Below are 21,010 nucleotides of genomic sequence, written 5' to 3' on the forward strand. Positions count from 1 at the left end.
TGTAGGTCATAGGTCACAAATGTTTAGTTGCGCAAGTGGGTGTCGTCTGTTGGATGTGTTTTCACGAATTTTGAAGACAGAAAGCCATAAAAACAACTATGTGGTGCATAATCAGACGTTCTAGCGTGCAAGTGTTCAGAAGAGCGTCTCGTGCGCTGAGTTATGTACAGGGACAGGCACCGGAACCAAAAGTTCGGGAGTATTTCTACTACATCGACCACCAGGGACAGGTATCAAAGAGAGCCCATCCCCTTTCAATCATCATATGGCTTTGAACTGATTTTCTTGTGATTCGTCTATTTGTTAAGGACCCATTTTCAACTCCAGTAAAAGTTTCACAGCTTCTTACTCCTTTTGTTAATCATTTTGTAACATCCTTTTTTTTTAAATTTTACTGCAGTTGTTCATGGACGACACCAGAGTCAAGAATTTCATCACCTGTTTCAAAGGTAAGCAAAGCTCTGAGATGGTCCCCAATTCTTTGGTCGTTTAGGCCACACTGACTTAATTTTATGGATGACAGCTCCACGCACATGATTTTTGTCTGTTCTCAAAAAAAAAAAAAAAAAAAAAGATCACGTCCTCCGAGGCTCTGACCTGGCTCTAGGCCTGGGTAGTATACGGCAGCCAGTTGTAACTCTAGAGGATGGCACCCAGACTACCGAAGCTCCATGACTCAAGAACTCAGTACATACCAACAGTGCTGATTCATAAATTCACAAAAAGCTAGCATGTGCCGGCTTGTCATATACGTTGCGTTACCTACGTCGCTATGAACTGCCGCAAATTCACAAAACCAGCTTTGTATTCCTGTGGTTTAGTAGTATTTTTATTTTTTTTATTTTTTTTTATTTGCCCTCGCGCACTAGTTTGGAGTGTCTTCAGAGGCTGTCATCCGTAAAGTTAAGTCGGTGTGGCCTTACCTGATAAACCTACCTCTCTTTCAAATCAAACCCCTTCTTTCATCCTCCCTCTCACCCTACAGAGAAGAAGTTCCTGGAATTCTTCTTCAAGAGACTGAAGATGAACGACATGACCAGGTACTCGGAGGACTTCCCGTATCTCTCGCCTTGTGGTCGAGAGCGAAACTTCGTACGCTGCGACGACCGTCCTATCGTCTTCTCCCACATCCTGGAACCGACGGATGACACCGAGGGGCCCGTGTTGTCGTACAACGGTGGAGGGGACAAGCTCACATTTCCTTTTCACCCGGACAAACTGTGTATGTTGCCACGTAGCGGGCGCGTGTACCACCCGGCACCAGAGAAGGTTGGAGGGGTGGGGCTGGTCAAGTCCAGCCTGGCTATAGAGCTGAGCAGAGACTTCAAGTTCGGAGAGGAGGGGGAGTACGCCCCGCCGGTGGCGTTTACGTGGAAAGGGCAGGAGGTCCCGCTAACCAACGAACTGTGGGAACTCATGACGGATGAAGAGAAAAAGGAACTGAGAGCAACTTGACGGAAAAGTGTTTCGACAAGCCAGACGTTTGAGGCTAGATGACACTTTAGAGGCACCGCTTCAAATATCTGCAGCTAATTCTCTAGTAGAAATTGGACAGGATCCCTAAACAACTTTCAGTTAAAAACTAATTCTGTTACAAAATACAAGCACCATGATCATGCAATCAACTTTTTTTTTGGTTTCCTTCTATGATGAGAGCTGTGCTAACTGTAAATTACTTTAGTTCAAGGTCGTGATGCAAGGTTTCAAAAAATTCATGCAAGTTGCAAACTCTGGTGTAATAAATGCATTTGTGAACTGTGTTTGGAGTGCTGTGGTTCTTATTGATTTGGTCGACAGGCTGGGGTTGTTGATTCAGAATGTAAGGGTCCTGAGTTTGATTCCCAAGCAGGTCCCAATGTTGTGCATATGGGAAGGCCACGCCAATTTAATTTGTTGTTTCTAAGATTTGCCCTGTCCATTTTTTTCTGATTTGCAAAAAAAAATTTTTTTTAGGTTCTACATCAACTGCAAAATGCACAATAAAAGACATATTTTGGCTTGAACAGTTGAAGAAAGTCCTGTTCTTCCTAGCTGTTAAAGTTTTTCAATGTAACAATGCAACTTTGTTTCATTCAAAGTTCAAAATATATTGTTTTAATTATAAACCAGCCAAGTATGTTGACTTTTAGCTCATATTGTAACATTTCCGGCTATCACGGGGTGCCTTGGCCTGTTTTTTTTTCTTCTTATTTCTCCATCGCTTCATATTTTTTCTGAAAAAATCCGAGAAGCAACAAATTAAATTGGTGTGGCACCTAGCTTTGATTGTGGTTGACCTCTCAAGGTCCTGTGTTTGAGGAGAACCAAAATTGCAAATTTGATTCCTAACGGATATAGGGAGGTTCAAGAGCTCACCACACTTTACAAACTATAAATCTCTCAATTAAATTTCTATCAACATATCAAAACAAAGCAGCACAGGACACAATTTTAAGAAACACCATATTTTTAATTGAAAATATTTATTGTGATACAATGCATAAAAGTAGCCTTAAAACAAGCCTCAATTTCTCAGGAAAGGCACTCTACTCTTCCTCATGTCTGTTACTTTCACTTATCTCACTTATTTCACAACATACCTGCCCTGTGCACCTTCTGAAACAAACTAACCTTCCAAAGGCAGCCAAGGAGTTAAAAAGGATCTTCTTGATAAAACATTGCATTGCTCAAACTTACACATCCCTTCTATAGTACCATAACTACCTCTACAAGAGGCAAGGCTATTTCTATATTCAACCCTGCCAAAAAGCATAGTTATTCAAGTCAATCACTTTATGAGGTAATATATTGAAAGGTTATGTAAAGCAGTTCATTTATTAATTTTTTAGTCTCAGAAGTGCCATTAAAAACAGCAAATTCAACAAATTACCCTCAAGACATTGCCACCCAAAGCCTAACACACTACTTAAAAGTTACAATAACACAGGCCATATATTAAGACTTAGAAAAGACACTCTCAGTTTGGAAAATCTATTAACTTAAATACATGGCAGAAATCTTGATATTGAAGGTACATGTTTTACATGTCAACTGAAAGAGTATATTGTACCTCTCTGTATTATGGTATATTTATTGCTGTCGTAAAATTGATAGAGATATTGTAACCTTGATAATTAAAAAGACTTTCCAAACTATCAGTGTCTTCAAATTTCCAGCATACAATGCATACTATACACATGATAAAACCTAACATCAGTACATAGAGTCACAAATTGTAATAGTAAAGAAGCATCAGTGGCATAAATACAATTAAATAATGGCTGACAGCATGCAACATTTACAAATGGCTACACAACAAGCCCAATAAAAATAGGTTACAAAAATTCATTTTCAATATCTAAAGCATGGCGGTACTCTCCATACACCCGTGAGCATTTTTAAAATCACTTTAAATAATTTTCATGTTATTTACAATGACAGATTGGTATTATAAGAAATATATGTGAAACCTTTTATTATACATTGTGCTTAAAGTGGTGTGCTTTGGCATGTACTAAAGACAATGACACTATCTCTTGACACTTTTTTTAAAACCCTACAATCACTGGAGAAAGTGTGCCAAAGATGGCCACAACAATTCAAATCATTCATGAACGTTTTCTGTAAGTTTCAACATGGAATGATGAGCCTAAACAAGATTGAAGTTATATGCAGTAACTCAGCTTCATTGCAAGTGTGTTTTCAAGGGTACAGTATTAGATCTGTGTGATGTTCTCCATATGGCAACATCCAAAACAGGGCTTATTCCTCTTTGTAAGTTTTAGATAGATTCTACTGTCTTCTTTTAAGTTTGTTTTTTCAGACACTCATTCTTGCACATGCCACCATGTTCTGACTTAGCTTAGGAGCAAGCCTTAACTAACAAGGATGGCACCCTGGCTGTATTAACCTCTGTTATCAGAAACAATGAAAGAATATCAAAGTAAAACTGCCACAGTCTAGGATTGTTTTTGTGAATTATTTGATGAAGTTTTCTTTGATGGGAAGAAGTTGCCTAGGATGTTCTGGTGTTCTGTGGTTATTTTTGGCAGCAGCAGTACTTTAGATTTCCCCATACAATTCTATCCAAATATTCTAGAATCTAAAGACAGTCATGTTTAATAGGAATGATATTTTTTCTATGTTAACAACTTACTTCTATAGTGGTAACACACACTAATCTCTCTATATATGAAAGGCTTGCACTTAGAATTACGTCTTGAGTGATGGCAGTTTTGTAAACTTGGCCATTTCTTCTTCAGGTTATTGCTTGTGTACAATGTTGGTTGTATGAGACTTTTTAGCAATGGAAATAATATCATATATGTCATAGCACAACCCAAACTGTTTCCACAAACTGTTCCATAACATTAGAACCAAAAACACATCAGGTCATTCTTATTGTACTTAACAAATCTTACCAAAACAATGGCATCAATCTATATATGTTTACATACATGTATATTTTTTTTATTGTTTATTTCTTTATGTTTAATGAATGGTGAGCTCTCAGAGCCCATACCCTGCCTCTGTGTGTGCAGGAGTTATTAATATTAGTTCTTCAATGTTTCCAGTTTCCACTGCTGGTAAAATGCACCATTTTTTCTTCTTCCATCAATTCTTCACAAACAGAATTCAATGACCAGGTACTGCACATCTTCATACCTTTACTGCACATCCATACCACCTGTATGCTGGGCCACAACTTCTTCTCTTCAACCTGTCTTTAGCTTTATATCTACCTGTAGCAATCATCGTTCCATTCCATAAAGCTGCAGCATATTATTATGTTAAAAGATGTGGCCAAAAAAGTCATCCACTTCAATTTCCTTCATTCTCTGATACCTATCCTAGAGTTGCCCCTATTTGTAAGTACACCGAATAGCCTTGTTTTGCAGTTCTCCAGTTTGTGTCTGTTAACATAATGACCTCTACACATATACTGGTGGATACCTATTGCGGTTCACTTTGGGTTATACCATTTCAAATTCTGAGTAGGGATAGTCTGACATGGAGGTGTAACAGGATGTGGTATACAGGTTGAAAAAGGGAATTCTTTAAAAGTTGTCCCGCTGAAATGGACCAGCCCTTATTTTTCAAAGATGGTACTGACAAAAATGATGTTGCTGTGTTTAAACTGCAATTTCCAACACAACAAATTGGACTCACCCAAATTTCTGCAACCTATGATCCGCTGCTCACGGAGTCACGTGTGTTATCTGCGTGACGTCACGGAAGCGGTGGATTGCTCATTCCTTGACAAGGACTGGAGTTGTACAGTCGAAAATTTGGGTGTGTCCAATTTGTTGTGTTGGAAATTGCAGTTTAAACTTGCTTCATAATGATTTGTACCAACACAGATGAACTTTCAAGACGTTGCTGTGTGTTGAAGTCACAGTTGAAACAGGCCTAGAGAGGACTGCAAACAAAGGTCTATTTCTCTAAAATAACTTTCACAAAGGGGCTTCAGTCATTTCTAACACACCATCAGGTAAACCGCTTTCTTTCCTTCCTCCACGCTTTCAACTTTGACTGTCTATACATCGTTTCTCTACCCTATCTACGTGTCCGCCACGTCTCTGGTCAGTGTCGTGATCACCAGGCTGCCCGACGTCGTCTCCTTGACCTTCCGCGCCTCGCTAAGACGAGGCTTCCTGTCGGCTGAAGGCTTTAGTGGAGCCTGGCTTGACCCAGGACAGGCCTGAGGTCTGGGCATTCTTAGTCTCGCTCTCGGATCGCTTCTGTGGAACAGAGACAGCAGAAACATGACAGAAAAGGTGGTTAGAGAAGTTGGCCTGGCTTGAGTGTCAGATATATCCGTAGCCAGTCAGTGATTAGAGAATTGGTACGCTCTTTGGGTCGAGTTAATAACGGTTACATAAGATTGGGACTAGACAGCCGTATTTTACATTCAATGTTTCATGTTGCTCAATCATATGAAGAGAAGCTGGAAGTGGGAAGGAAAGGTGCCTGCATGCAGTTTTTACTCCTATCACTAGGTGGCACCCATTCACAAGTTGCATAGCCATGTGTGACGTGCCAGTTTGCTGCAGTTGCAGCACTCGACTAGTGCTTGTTGCACACCTTCCCAACACCACTTCTGCGGCATACAATGAAACGCTGTAAAAGTAAGCATGCATGTTATGTTCTTTAGCACTACCACTAACTAGCTCATGGTACTGCCTTTACACCATGCACCATGCAGTGTTACAGGCAAAGACAAATTATTGGCAGTCATCTGATCAATCTCACAAAAACCAAGGGTCATCTGGCAAGTTTCGGGGCCTACTGAGAACTGTTACACAATGCTCTCAAGCCGTCTCACAACAGACAGAGTTGCACTTCCAATGCTTCGACTTCATAGCCTAGTGTCCATCCACTCTTGCTCCATCTCTCTTTTTTTTTGCCTGCCAATAGTCTGGCACAACAGAGGATCAACTGGCATTTGAATATTTCAATAAAACACAAGCAAGAGAAGATCTGCCTGGCTTGTAAGGTTCTCTGTAACAGCATGGTAAGAGGGTTGAACAAGGGTTATTAAGTTCAGTCCCAGTTACAATGCATGAGAGAAATATTGACATAAAGGCAAAATAACATCAAAATAACTTCAAACTTTGACCCAGTGATGACCTCACACGTGGCTAAAAGTCACGTGTCCACAGCACTTGGGTCATAAAGCTGATGAAGACTGAACAATTCAGTCGAAAATTTCTGGTGAGTTATTTTCTTTTTTGGAGAACAGTTTAATTTTCTTCATAAAGGCAAAATGTTTGAACATGGATGGGCAAGCAATCTGAGAAGTGACTTGGAGCAAAAACTGAATGGATTTCAGACTAAAACTACTCACAAAATGAGAAGGTTTTTTTCATTCTCAAGGCAACATCGATAGCAATGCAAGTTGACTTCAGTCCATTGGAGACGTATTTCAGATCATGGTGTAAAAGGTCTTCTGGGGAAGCTCTAGTAAGAGTGCATGTTCAACTTTCTGCATGCTGTAAATGTCATCTCCACACCACACAATGCATGACTGGAAATGGTGGGAATCAGAACAGAAGGGAATTTGACAGGAGGAGGGAGTGATCTGGAAGGGAAGAAGGTTGAGCTTCTCGTTCTAATGTACTGTAAATTTGGAAATTCACTGCAGTGTTTTTATGTTCATGGTGCCACCACAAACTCAACACACTGCAAAATGTTTGTTCTACTATCCATTGTGGTACTAACTACTATTGCTCAAGCTATAATTCAAAGGTACAGCTAAGTCTTCATTTTGACTATGCCCAAACCACACAACTGTTCAACAGCATTCAATATTGGCAGATTGGCAGGATTCTTGCACACACAGACAGTTGGACTTCTATTAAATTTAGACAGGGACACGTCTATTTTTTTCATATGACTGAGATATTTGTGTTGTTGTTTTTTTCAGAAAATTTGGATCCGTGCATGAACTAACATTTTTAAGCACAGAGACGGTGGGGTGGCAAAACACATTTCACTCACTCCATGTTGACCTGTAAGAAAATGTATATTTCCAAAGCTGTTGTGAAGTCCGTAAAAGAATGCCAGGACTCGTGGCCTTGTTACAGAGATGTGACTGGTACTCAATGATTTGTCCTTGTGTGTTTTATATATTCATACATGTACAACGGAGCCAAGTTTACCCTTGGCTTTTGGTTTCTCTGCTGCTGACTCCGGTCGGGGAGTCGTCCATGTCCGGCCCCGAATTAAGGTTCTTGAAGGAACAGGAAGGCACCCATCAGAACCGAACAACAACTAGGTTCACACTGCAGCTGCCACAAGCTAAGACATCTTGCAATAATCATGGACCAAAATATTACTTGAAGCTAAACAGGTCTTTCAGCATGAGGGCTTGTACAGGGCTCAAAATAACACCTGCAGTATGCAGGTTGGTACAAGTAAAATTGTTTTTTCTGATGTCTACTCGAATCTAACCTGCACTGGTCCGTGTACTTTTTTTTACACATTGACTGTTAGTGTTACCACCACATCAAGTGCAAAAGAAATGATGACAATGCTTTCTGAATAGTTTGAAGTGTGATCAATGCTTTTGAGAGGTGAAGATAAAATTTGTATGTACAATGTACAGTACATGCGCTGGTATGCAGAAATAGCACATCACACCCTGTTGTCCTAATTTAATGGGTAAGAAGTAGGTTAATAGTATTACTGTATTCCTGAACATGGTTGAGTTGGATACTCTTTTCTTTTAGTGTTGCATGGTGAGTTTTAACTGGGGTTGTCTGAAGCTTGGTGGCAGCAGCAGAGGGACTCTACATCACAATCTTTACCATTCCTTACAAACATGCAGAGAAAGAGACTGGAGGTAAGGAGGCAGTGCAGGGATGTAACACTCACAACATGCAGAAAACACTGGTCACTTTAACCTTCAGCCTGCTAAGGTAGCCATTTGGCACCAAATTTGCATTGGTTACCAGGTAAGGCAGCAGGGAGAAGGTTAAACATGGAGAGGCACGGCAAATTTGGAAAACGCTATCAGTCTTAAGCCTTGGAAAAATTCACATTTCAATTCAAGAAATATGTTCTCTTCAATATCATGGTGTCTTCCATAATCACATTTTAGCCTTGCTGCCTAACCCCGTAACCAACAGAGAGTTGGAAGCCAAATGACTACTTCAGTGTACTAAAGGTTAACAAGAATATTTCTCTTTGATACCATCAAAGTGAACAAGTTTTCCAACTTCTCGGTGTCTTTCCAAATTCAAAGTGACCAGTAATATAGAAGAAGAGGCTACCTACCATTCCTGTAAGTTTGACTGACCAAAAAGCTCATCAATGGACTGCATCGTTTTAACACTAAAACTGCCCAACGGACTGACTATACTACTAAACTTTATAATCAAAGAAAGTAGTATTTCCCGACAACAGGACTGTCAGCAGAGATTACGTTCCAACCTTAAAATTTTTACAGTATTTTAGTAGATGACACAGTTAACTGTATGATAGCTGGGACTGAAAAGCTATGTTGTTACAAATTGTGAACATGCATTTCACGACAGCTTTAGATTTGTTACCTTTGGACTCAGGACTTGTTTCTTTGCCTCCTCATGAAGGGAAGGGTCCCATCTGGTAAATCTGCAAAGAAACATTAAAAAAAAATTTTTTAATAGATCGAGAACCAGGCTAAATGTCAGACACAATAAAAGTCAATGAAAATACACACACATGTACTAGAAATAAGATTAGCTGTTTGGGCATATTTTACCCAAGAAGCATGTTACACATACTGTATCAGAATTGTACAATGTAAAACTACTTAAAGTGTTTTAGTGCACACTGTGCAGCTGTAGAGATCTTTGCGCTGCTGCAGAATACTGTAACCAATTTCCTGCAGTTCTTACACAAACAGCTAGATGGCACACTTGTGACATTGTTGCTATCAATCAAGAGATAGTATAAGCTGGAAGCAAACATTACCTGATTGCATGTGGGTCGTCTGTTGTAGGCGGATCGTAAATGTGCTCGTTACACTTGCGGATTGTCTCAGTGACTTTTCTCCTGAACACGTCAAGTTCTTTGTCATACCTAGGTAAACCACAGTAAAACTTTAGTAAAATCATAATCGTCAGTATCACTTAAACATTTAACCCATTTCCTTCTGCCCAACCCTGCAAACATCAGATATTTCACCATAAAAGGCTGCCTTTGCATATTTCCGGGTTCGATTCGAATGACAGAATCTCGCCGAAGATGGCGTAAATTTGCTTTGGAATATATATTTTCCCAAAAGATTCTTTTAATCATGCATTTCTTCACAAAAGTATCGATGTGCAGTCATGGAAAATAGCGTTTTAGCCTTATTTCTGAACAAAAAAAATTCTTTACATGCACATCAGATCCATCAAGCTTTACCACCGGCACTGACGCAACAACCTATCAGAGACGCGTAGCGCGGACACGAACGCGTGATGCAAGATTTGCACACTGACAGAACATGCCGGCAGTCTCGCGTGGTGCACAAAAAAAAACTTTTGCGCCGCGTTTTAGGAGATGAATGCCTGAACACAAACTTTTATCATTTTTAAATATGCACTTTACAAGTTCTTCTTTGAATAGCCAAGGGGAAATCGCTAATCTAAAAATACCGCGGATTGTCCATTTTCCCAAAACCGCGAACTTTAGGCCCCGCGAATCTAAAGAAACTTACAGTATATGATGATTGTGACTCAAGAGATTAGAGATACTCACAGCACAGCAGCCTCTGGGTTGAGTGGATTTTTTGTGTCTATCTTGTAGAAAATTCTTCTTACATACAGCAGCACTTGCCAGATGTGATTGACGTTCCGCCTGTAGGGAAGTGAGGAAAACAACTTTGCTGTCATGAATCTTCCACATTTATGAGGGTCTACATGGGGGTACCTAGCAAAGATTAACTTAATTTAGGAGGGTTGGCAACCCCAATGGTAAATTGAGGAGCATATCACATGACTACAACAACTTTAGAAAAACAAACTTAGTCACAGTAAGGAAGTCAATGTAGTGCCCCTTACCTCCATTTTGTGAAACCCCTCTTGACATCTAACTCTCCTGTCTCTATGTCCACCACAGGGTGGAAGATGGGAGGGTCGAAAATCACTCTCTGTCAGAAATAAAACACATATTCGTTACCGGTAATACATTTGTGTAGGTGGAATGCTACTGCATTTGAGATGCATGTTCCTGTATTTGAAAGAAAATGACATGCACAGATGTGAGTAGGAAATTTCACTCTACTGTATCACTACTAAACAATGACATCTTCCCATGTCAACATTCGATTTTTCTAAGAAATTAACTGATTCATACTGGCATTTTGATACCTCATAATTCAGCTGTTTGGCTGCCAACAAGAGGTGGTGTTTTTGTTATACACCAAACAAACCATAATTCTATTAAATGATGAGTACTTTATAACAAGTTCATGCCCGGGGGCTAATTGCAAATACTGACAAGAACAATCAGTACAGAATGTAGTGATATAAAACTTTATGCTAACATGAAGTTCTACAATCTACTTATCTAACTTACTATCTCTAGATAAAGTGGATATGCAATACATTGATGTAGTAGGGCAGTGACATGTATAACTTACAGGACAGTCCCCGTCTGGGTAGTTGTCTGGTACGATGACATAGAACTTGAAGACTCCCTCCTGGAACAGACCTTGTCTCACAAACACCACACCAAACCAGACTGCATGGGGACAAGAAAACACAACATACTTGGTAAATCCCTTTTGTGTTTGTATAAAACATTCGTGCCCGTAGCCAGGATTTTGAATGGGGGGTTCTTCCCACTGCTTGAGGCGACCAGTGAGCAAGGTTCCTAGGGGGGTCCGGGAGCATGCTCCCCCTGAAAATTTTGAAAAATGAACCTTCTGAAATTGCATTTCCTGCGTTTTTGAGAGGATTTCAAAGAGAAAAAAAATCAAAGATAACTTTTTATTCAACGATAGAATTCTAATGAGCAGTTTTTCTACGATTCCAGCCCCACTGGTGATACGAATCAGAAAATCTTTTAAAGAAAAATCTTAGATCTTTAGATAAAAAGTCAACCAAAAAGTAGACCTTTGAGCCTTGTGGCTACGGGCATGACACTGCCTACCCTGCTTTATTTTTCAGCTCTTTTTTTTTACTTCTACAGAAGTTCTAGTGACAATTAACAGTATGCTTTTCCTTATCTTATGGTCTCTAGGACCTACATGTACATATACGACCTACTGAATTGTGTATGTTCAGTGCAGATAAAATTGGACCTGTGCAAGGTATTTTCTTATATGTATCTACCTGGCACATTCAAATTTTGATCATAACACATGGCTTTGGCCAGGAACTCTTTGACATTGGTCAATGAGTACTGACCAGCATATGTTTCATATTGAAAATTCATCAAGGTATGTCTTACTAATAATGAAGTGACCCATAATGTGGTGACCCATAAAGTGATGACCCTTCGTTAACCTTCAGCCTACTATGATAGCTATTTGGCGCCATATTTGTATGGGTTACAGGGTTAGGCAGTAGGGAGAAGGTTAAAGGTCTTTGGGATGTTCCACATTACCTAGTTAGAACCTGACCTGTGGACAAAATCACTTTGACCTCCAGGTCCTAACTGACATCCCCAGTCTAAACAGATAACTACCACTAGGACTGCCTATAGGGTGCTGGTACAATACTTCAAATATCTGCTATATAAAACTTTTAAAAGGCAAAAATACTGAATGTCAATGTTTTGGTACTTAACTACTTGGGGGCCCGCATACCCTTTTCCGAAGAGCATAATCGGCCATTTTAATTCTACGTAGAGTGTAGATGGACCACTCTAATTCAACGTAGAGTATAATTGGCAAAATTTGCATAGAGCGGAATTCACTGTTTTGATTCTACGTAATGCATTGTAGCTACCTGGAATTTATCGTAAAACGTACTGGGGAGGCTTCCTGAATTCAGCGTAAATTTAGTGTAGAGCATTATCGGGGACTCCCCCATGCAGGCCCTCCTACTTCAGTCCCTGAACCAAATGTTAAATTTTAGGTAGGCAGTTTTAGAACAAGATCTACAACACCCCTATCCTCCTGTGACATGAAACAGAAAACAAGTGCAAAATTGTGGTGTGAATCAAACAATTTCCACATGTTGAGTCTGACCTTTGGTAACATTACAACCTGCATGACCAAGGGCAAGGACAGTCCCACGTACATAATTATTCATCAGAGGAAAAAGAACCCTCTTCTGGGCTCTACTGTGTTTTCCCTTACACTGCATGATGATGTGATCATACAATTTAATTTGGGTCATGCTATACAGATATATGCCAAACAGTGGATGCTGATTTCGTCAGCTGATTTAGAGAATTTCCTTTAGCCATGTTTGATGTTTATTTGTTTGAAAAATCATTTGATCAGTTTGGAGAATGGAGAGGAGAAGTGTTCCAGTTCTTATTTTAGGTCCAGAGGTTTCTTCTTCTTCCAGAGGTTAATACCAGCAATTTCAGCTTTTAATAATGCAATGACTAATGCAATGTGTATAAGGACACCATAAAACAATAAAACATCAATACTTACAGAGCGGTGACTTGGCAGATGGGATGACATAAATCCCTGGTATTCTCTGTCTCTGCAACAAATTACTGCAAGGGAAAACAGGAAGAATTCAGTCTGTCTGCCAATATCTAAACACACATAAGCAAAGGGTCTATGATTATATAATGGTTTTCAGACACATATCAAACTGACTGGTCACTGTAAAGCTTAGAAAAATCCTGGAAATTCAGAAAATGTTGTCAATTCTAAGCCCAATATCTTAATTTCTTGCTGGATGTACAATGGCAAATTTTCCCACTTACCATTACGTATTATTAATTACCACTTTCCAAATTTTCTAAACAGAAGGGCACTTTTAGACAACACTTTTTTGCATAAAAACTTACTATTCTGCCATAAGTGAGTATTCCAAGAAGAAAGGTCCGTAGGACTGGGGGATGCCATTTGGGGGTGAGTCCTGGGCCGACCTTCTGTCCGCTGCCCTGGGGGTGGTGGTGTCTGGTGCCCCTGCCCCTGGGGGGACGGGAGGGAGCTGTTTTCTCCCCACACCACTTCTTACAGCTCCTCCCCCTGATGATCCCTGGGGAAACAACACATCAGAGAGTTCAGACTTCTGGGTTTTCAGGTATTGGAACTGTGGATATTATGTAATTTCATCGTTTATGTCATACCTGGGCTGCGATAACGTTCGATACAGCACATTACAGGTGTTCTGGCCTGTGTGATAACTAGCGGTACGGCAAAGGGTTCTCTTTTGGTATCACAAGTGCTTCCAAATGTTCCATAGAAAAATTCGAATGCGCGTGCTGCTTTCGAAACTTTGAACACAGAATTCGGATGTTGGAATTGACGCCATTACAATTTTTGTTTAGATACACCAAATTTGGGCACATTTCGCATTGAAATGTCTGGTTTTTCAGGTGGGTATGGCATAAATAATGGTGTATTCCGCATCACCCTATTGGTCCCAGCCCTCCCACGGATCGGATCTTCCTCTGGCCTTCGGGCGATCCGACCCGCGGTTGGGCTGATAGCTCGGGCAATACGGAATACATGCTGTAGTATTCTATGGGTATTACACCATTCAACAAGTGCTACATGGAAGGGAAACAATAGAACTCACAAGTCAGCCACCCAAAACAATACACAATGTCATGTACTTCCATACTCAGAAGTAAATTGACTTATACAAATTGACTTATTAAACTGTAAAAGACAATAATTCTTAACATTTACGAATGCTGAATATGAGGTAAAATACTTCATTTGAAGTCACTAAACCCGTGTTGAAATTACATGTACATTGTATGTCAGTTTCCGGTACTAATTATTTTTTAACGATTGTAAATAATTGTGAAAACTTTGGCCAACAGCCTACTGTACAGTAAAGTTCTGTAGTTCCCTCAGGGTCAGACCTTATTGTTTGTTAAGTCAGGAAGGAAGGAAGCACAGCAAGATAGTCCAGATATACAGCACAAAAAACTACACAGGCCCCGACACTAACATGGGGCAGCCAGATAACTCTTTATCTAAAAGGCTGACTTACACTGTATTGAGAAGAGTTTTAATGGTCCTGTTATCTTATGAAGGGTGTTTTGGTTTGTTTCTGCATTCAAGAATATTGGCAAACTGTTACTACAAGGCATATGTGTACAGTGGGTACAGGTAAATGTATTGTTTCACATACATGTACTTTTGATTGTTGCGCACCTAAAACCTTTATTTTGTCTATGAGAAATTTACGAATTATCATTAATTTATTTTAGGCAATGTGCAGGGATTATCTCAACTAATTTATGCAATGATGTGCTGTCTTTCATTTCATTACTTAATTGGGAATATTGAATTAATGAATTCCCTAACTGAAGCTAGGTACTTTACCTGAGTAAAGTGAGGAAATACGTGTGAACTACCTTTCCCAATGGTACAACACTGGAAACTGCTACAGATTCGAACCCAGAACTTTTAGATATACAACCCTATAAACCACAAGACAACCTTGCAACCACCATAGATACAGTATATCTCTATCCTCAACTTGACAGTTTCAGGCTAGGTAAATACAGCACTGTTTGATAGTAATAAATAGAGACATCAGCCCGTGGCTGTGTAGACTAGACCATGGGCCACTTTCTCCCCACAACACACATGGAGCCCCCCAGGTCACAAGTGCAACCAATTACTGTGTCGGACACAGAAGATGATGTGGGGACCCCTGCCCTTCCCAGCATGACCCTTGTCACCCCCCTCCTACAGCACATTCAGTAGCAAATATGGGAATCAGGCTAGATGGGGTCGAAAAAAAATTGGATGCCACTTCTGGTGGGAAACTAAAACCAAGTACAATACAATGGCTTTAATATTGGCTTTAGAATTAATAGATATAATCAGTAAACAGTTTCATGACGTTATGAACTTAAATTTTGTACTCTAATGATTTTCATAACTTACAACTATATTTTTAAAGATTTACAGTCTTTGTTTACTTTGCATGTTTTTTTTTACTGATGTACATTTGGGCCGGGAGCTGGAAAAGGTGCTTCACCTGTTCTCTCTCCCCTTCCAAATATATCTGGTGGAAAATTTTAATAAAGAAATACGTATGACTTGAAAGTGTGTAAAGAATCTTAGCTTTACATACATGTATATGTATATTTTGACAAAAACAATATCGTATTGGGTGGGCAAAAAATTACAAGACGTAATGTGCCACCACTAAACAAATTTTAAAGTGCAGATATTTACATTGGTTTTTCTCTAGAGCATCTTTGGAGGTCTTTGCCTGATAAGATTAAAAGAGTGAGAGGGATCATAAACTACCCCCTATAGTTGTACACATGGCCAACATCACATGGTAGCTCAGTAGATAGCCTTTTTGATTGAACTGAGCATCCTGATTGCCAGTTGTGCTGGAAATCACTCATGGCATGACCAACGTTTCCTCCACATGTGTACCAGTGAGCCTTGACACTAGTATACTACATTCATGTACCTTATATATAACCCTCAGCCAAAATCACTCACTTGCTTCGGTTGTCAGAATAAGGCCAAGGTTTAGCAAGCCACATACCTAATACTAAGTATCTGATACCAGCCCAGAAAAGAACAAGAAACAGTCATGCCTTCAAATGCTAGAGTTATCAACCAAGAATTGAGGTGTTCAAAAACTTGTATTTCCCAAGAACTACCGTAGACAGGAACTTGTTGCCACCAAGCACAGTTAGGACATCATCACTAGAAAGCTTTAAACAACTCCTGCAATTAAATGCGCAAAGATTGAGTGTAACAAGTCATTTGGCGTGATATAGCTAGCTGCCGCCGCGCCGAGTGTCTGGGAAGCTGGTGTGTTGTACCGTCTTTACTGATACAGGTACCTACCCCTTTCCCAGTCTGTCGGATAGATAATACAGTAACTATACCAGTACACCAGGACAATTAAAAATTTCCCTTCCTCTGGTTTGTATTCACAGTTGAGTCTTATTAATGTTGACATATCTTCTCAGAAACACCTGGCCCTGGCTCACCCCTAGACATGCCATCAGCATGTCCCCACATTTTTGAGCTTAACCAAAATTGGATAACCCGATGATGATATCATCTCCTTTAATTAGATCAAACTATTTATCCAATTTGCTGCTGAAAAACAATTGTGACATCCAATCTTTCATTCTGTATTTGAAGGGCAGACTTTAGTTTTGCACTTTCAATTGTTATACTATGAACTAAAATTCATATCAGCTAGCATATGATGATATGGATCAGCTACTGAGCTAGTCTGGGGCAATGTGTTTTGCTAAGATAAAGCTACCCTGGCATAGTACATGCAGAAGTCTTTACCAAGGGTTTCAAACATCATAGTTCTAAACTACTAATAGATATAGCAATATAGAGTAATCGTATATTAAGATGAATTTGAATATAGCTAAAGCCAAGACTCCTTGTGTAGGTCAAGTACAGTCAACAAGGATTCCACCTTCCAAAGATTAAATGCTAAGGACCTTTCAAACATCATAGTTCTAAATTTCTAATAGATATAGCTATAAAATCGTATATAAAGATGAATTTGGGTATAGCTAAAGCCAAGACTCCTTGTGTGGGTCAAGTACAGTAAACAAGGGTTCCAACTTCCAAAGATTAAATGCTAAGGACCTCTTAATAGCTTTTTAAAGAAGCTTGATCTATCTGCCTTTAAGTCTTCCTCCATCTGATAAGAGACTGGAACATAAGTAAACCTTTGTGTAAAACTGTTCATTTTCCCTGGTGAAGTGCCTGGGGACTGTAGGGTTCAAGTTCCAGATGTGCTCCCAGCACAATGCCTCCTCAGTCACTGGTTACACTCTGGTGTATCATTTTTCTGCACTTGTCCCAGTCAGTTGGCAGTGTTACAGCTTTAACACTGAGGCTCTCACTCCTGCCTAAGCCCATTTATAACCAATAGGTACTAGCTGCTAAATGGCTTTCATTCAAAGAGGTAAGTTGTTGACTGACACACTGTAAAGTTAAGTTTAAATAAAATGGTTATCTAGTTGCGGTATCTGTAGTAGTTAACACAGGGAAGGTAAAAAAGCTAATAACAATGCTAACAAAAAGAAGCACCTTCTGTAATTTCAAAACAAAATCACAAATTCTTTCTCCCATAAGCACAAAAGCATCCCTTGACTCTCCGACGACATGAAATATCAGTGAACAAAATCACCAAAATGGCTTCAAAAGAAAAACAAGACATCGTTGTCTTCTTACTGCTTTCTGGAGCTCCAGGAGGAAGGAGTCATGGCTGGGGGCACGTCTCAGTTTGAACAAGTCCTTCTGGAATTTCTTCAGCACAAGACGTTTGTACATAATTTCCGCAAGATGTCCGTGGTACCCCGGCGCCATGGGGTGAGCTAGGCTGTCAGACGTTGTTGTCGTTGTTGTTGTCATACTGCTGATGTAGTTATAACCCTTGTTGTTGTCCTTGTTTTATGTCTAATAGATTGCTAGACGTGGTCTCTTGGTGCTCGTTATCGCGTGGTTCAGTTCAGAGTTAGAAAGTCTTGGTGCCTTATGCTTGTGTGAACTGGAAGTGTCTTTATGAGAGCACATCGAAGCGGTGCGTACTCTCAATGTACCGGGAGAGGAAATCTTGCATAGCATAGGAGATACAAACTACACAGTTCACACGGAGTTCACATCATCAAGCACTGGTGAAACACTCTTGTTCTTCTCTGCACAGCTATTCTCTTGGGAGTATACACTGTTGATTCCTCTTCGTTCTACTGTAGAGTTCACTTCAGTTCCACACAGGTAACTGAGAGATTGTGTCGTATCACATTCCACTCTTGACTTGGTCTCCGCATAAAACGTCTTGTCCTCATGGCAACATGTCAGTCAGCAGCAAACAAGTACAGGGGAGCAAATTTCTGCAGCAAGTAAATCACTTGTTTTTCATCTCACAGTTGAAAATCATGAAAACTCAGCGGCAACTCTTGGGAAAACCAGCCATCACTCACTTCCAGATAAAACTAACTTCTCTTCTTGTCCTATAAACGAGACTTGAGCTGAGGGAAAAAAACAAGTCGTCTGACGCCTTGGCACTGTTCCTGTAGCTTGGCACTGTTTTCTGTTCTCAGTCCAACACCTTTGCACACGAGGCGCACACTTAACGCTATACACTCCGGGCCTCAAGTGCACAGCAACCGACAATACCTCTTGCCAGTCATCCTGTTGATCCTAGTACTTGCACTCTTTCAACACAGCCAGGCGCTGAAGCCTCTCCCAGTCAATTACTACCCTTCTGATGACCTTTCACCTCCAGGGGAGGAACACACAAGTCTCCTGGGGCACAGCGGCAAATCAGATGATAAACTGTTGCTGCCAACTTTACAAGACCAAGAGCTGTTTACCAAATGGTGAAAATAATTTTCAGCACACAGGTACAGCAGTGTTTGGAGGTAGAAGGACAAGCGTAGGATTAAAATGTTCCTGCTAGGGAAGCCGATGTCAATCAAAGTCATATTGACAGGGAAAACTGACCCCCTTATCCCACAGGAAGTGAGGGATAGATTATCATGGCCAAGAAAGAACACAGAGAACTTAATCTTCCACAGACACCTTAAAGGCATCCAATGCGATTTCAGAGCAGCAAAAACTGGAAATATTCTGAATCTTTATGGTGTTCACACATAATACTGCTTCACATTAGCACATTTCAATAAGTATTTCATTCTTTGGGTATGTATTACTGCAGAAACAAGCCACAAAATGAGTTCTTTATTTTTTGGGTGGTACCCTAAAAATCAGCCAAGGGTTATCCCAGAAACCATTTTCCGTCAGAATTTTGAGTCTTTTTGCTCCATGAGAGTCAATATACATTGGGATAATGTGGTTTCAACTCAGTATGTAGATAAGTGACTAGAATATTGACTTTAAAAATTGGGTTTCCAAGCCCTAGTAAAAATTACAATGGATGCCTTTAACATTAGAGGGCTGTATCCTATTCACAAAGGACACAATTTCTGTTGTTCTTTGACAGACTAGAGAACAATACTGGCACCTACTTACAGTACCGTTCGCGTTATAGTTACCCTAACGGCCGTTACTAACGCGTTTTTTTTCCGTTACTTTTCCGTTACTTTTCCGTAAGTTTTCCGTAACTTTCGCGTAAGTTTTCCGTTACTTTTCCGTTACTTTTCCGTTAGACTTCTGCATTCATATGCAGGCCGCGGTAACATCACAGAATAATGGGAGGAGTACTAATTTACCTCATGCGGGGCGGGAAATTACCGATACACACCGCTGGAACCGCGGAAGGAACGTTGATCTAGCCTGCATTTTACTATATTGTAACGTTTAAAACGTTTTACGATCACCGGCGCAATTCAATTAGATAGACATTTTCTTTTGTCACTGTTGCCCAGGCAAGCGTTTCTATAGTTTGTCAACTTTGGTTTGCTGTTTTTCTCTGTTAACTTATTTTACCACCGAATAAGCAAACCTAGATGATCTGAAGTTATAAATGCCCCGGTCCGTCGTACATAATAGGCGGCGGGCGTGAGGTAACGTTAGGGATGTGCAAAAACATCGTGGAAAATTCCTATAACACTCGAAAAAAGGCAGCATATTTACACGTGCCCACCAACATTTTTATGGCTAATTATTGACCAGTTTTGGGGAGTTTTGTTATGTCCTTGGAGTTTTGTTTAGAGTGGGACGGAAAGCCGTGCCGCCACTCCGACTCCATGCACTTCCGTGTTACATTACGTTGTATGTGACCAACAAAATTACGCCAAAGGCACCATAAATCCACATGTACATATATTTTTTTTCCCGAAAATTCTTTTGAGTACGCATTTCGTCACTAGGATGTTGCTAATTAGTCGTAGAAATAAGGTAGAAACCAGCGTAAATGTGGCTCTCTCGAGATCATTTCGCGCGGGGAAGGGCGCCCCAGCATGCAACGGGCTTCGTTCTAGCCAATCACAGCGCAGGTCATCTAAGGTGAACCAATCAGAGCGTAGCTACTTGCATATTATAATGAGCATGCTGCACACAGGGCGGCAGCAGCCAGGGCGACCGGCCCTGAGTGCGCGGGAAATGTGTTTTGCAACTATATTTTTACGGGGATTTTCTGACGTTTGACGCTGACTTTGGCACGATATGATCGCACTACCATGTACACGCTACCGTAGGCGGCAAATGAGTGGTCATTTTTATATAATCGTCGAGAAATTTTGGCGTTATGCACCCGGAAGTGAGCCGATCTCAGTTTGCGTTCCCTCGATTTTTGACAGTTTCCCCCCTCAAAATAAGAAACGAAACTACCGCTATTAAATAGAACCATGTATTACAATTATCATTTCCACATGATAGATCTATTATATATTCCTTTATTACCTATGATATCATCATGGTTGTGGAAAGTCCTCAGCTGGCGAACCGAGTCCTTGCGCCGGGAGTGACAGTACATTTTACCGCTAGTACTAAGCCGCGCGC

The 21,010-nt window shown here is 40.3% G+C and overlaps 2 protein-coding genes across 5 annotated transcripts in view; one reads left to right on the plus strand and one right to left on the minus strand.

The window, feature by feature from the left end:
- The first annotated feature begins 2 nt into the window (after nucleotides 1-2).
- Nucleotides 3-1,719, plus strand: LOC109473845 (UPF0598 protein CG30010-like). The gene is made up of 3 exons (XM_019773955.1): nucleotides 3-230; nucleotides 401-449; nucleotides 986-1,719. The coding sequence occupies exons 1-3, from the start codon at nucleotides 99-101 to the stop codon at nucleotides 1,453-1,455; spliced, it is 651 nt and encodes a 216-aa protein (XP_019629514.1). The 5' UTR covers nucleotides 3-98; the 3' UTR covers nucleotides 1,456-1,719.
- Nucleotides 1,720-3,590: 1,871 nt separating this feature from the next.
- Nucleotides 3,591-21,010, minus strand: part of LOC109473858 (AKT-interacting protein homolog A-like) — a 30,258-nt gene continuing 12,838 nt past the window's right edge. For 3 of the 4 annotated variants that reach the window (XM_019773969.1, XM_019773970.1, XM_019773967.1), the window contains 9 exons: nucleotides 13,426-13,619; nucleotides 13,061-13,125; nucleotides 11,090-11,190; nucleotides 10,509-10,597; nucleotides 10,207-10,305; nucleotides 9,436-9,543; nucleotides 9,033-9,093; nucleotides 7,641-7,711; nucleotides 3,591-5,720 (listed from right to left, as the gene is read on the minus strand). In XM_019773969.1, coding sequence (XP_019629528.1) covers nucleotides 5,540-5,720; nucleotides 7,641-7,711; nucleotides 9,033-9,093; nucleotides 9,436-9,543; nucleotides 10,207-10,305; nucleotides 10,509-10,597; nucleotides 11,090-11,190; nucleotides 13,061-13,125; nucleotides 13,426-13,619 — 969 coding nt within the window. In that variant the 3' untranslated portion in view covers nucleotides 3,591-5,539. The remainder of the gene's footprint in view (nucleotides 5,721-7,640; nucleotides 7,712-9,032; nucleotides 9,094-9,435; nucleotides 9,544-10,206; nucleotides 10,306-10,508; nucleotides 10,598-11,089; nucleotides 11,191-13,060; nucleotides 13,126-13,425; nucleotides 13,620-21,010) is intronic. The other variant, XM_019773971.1, reaches the window with a different exon arrangement.

The sequence above is a fragment of the Branchiostoma belcheri genome, unplaced genomic scaffold (assembly GCF_001625305.1).
Source record: "Branchiostoma belcheri isolate BF01 breed outbred unplaced genomic scaffold, Haploidv18h27 scaffold3, whole genome shotgun sequence".
In the NCBI taxonomy this organism is placed as follows: domain Eukaryota; kingdom Metazoa; phylum Chordata; class Leptocardii; order Amphioxiformes; family Branchiostomatidae; genus Branchiostoma; species Branchiostoma belcheri.

Coding starts and splice junctions, on each gene's coding strand:
- LOC109473845 (XM_019773955.1), top strand. CDS start 99: ATGTGGTGCATAATCAGACGTTCTAGCGTGCAAGTGTTCAGAAGAGCG. Junction 231..400: donor ACATCGACCACCAGGGACAG/GTATCAAAGAGA, acceptor ATTTTACTGCAG/TTGTTCATGGACGACACCAG. Junction 450..985: donor TTTCATCACCTGTTTCAAAG/GTAAGCAAAGCT, acceptor CTCACCCTACAG/AGAAGAAGTTCCTGGAATTC.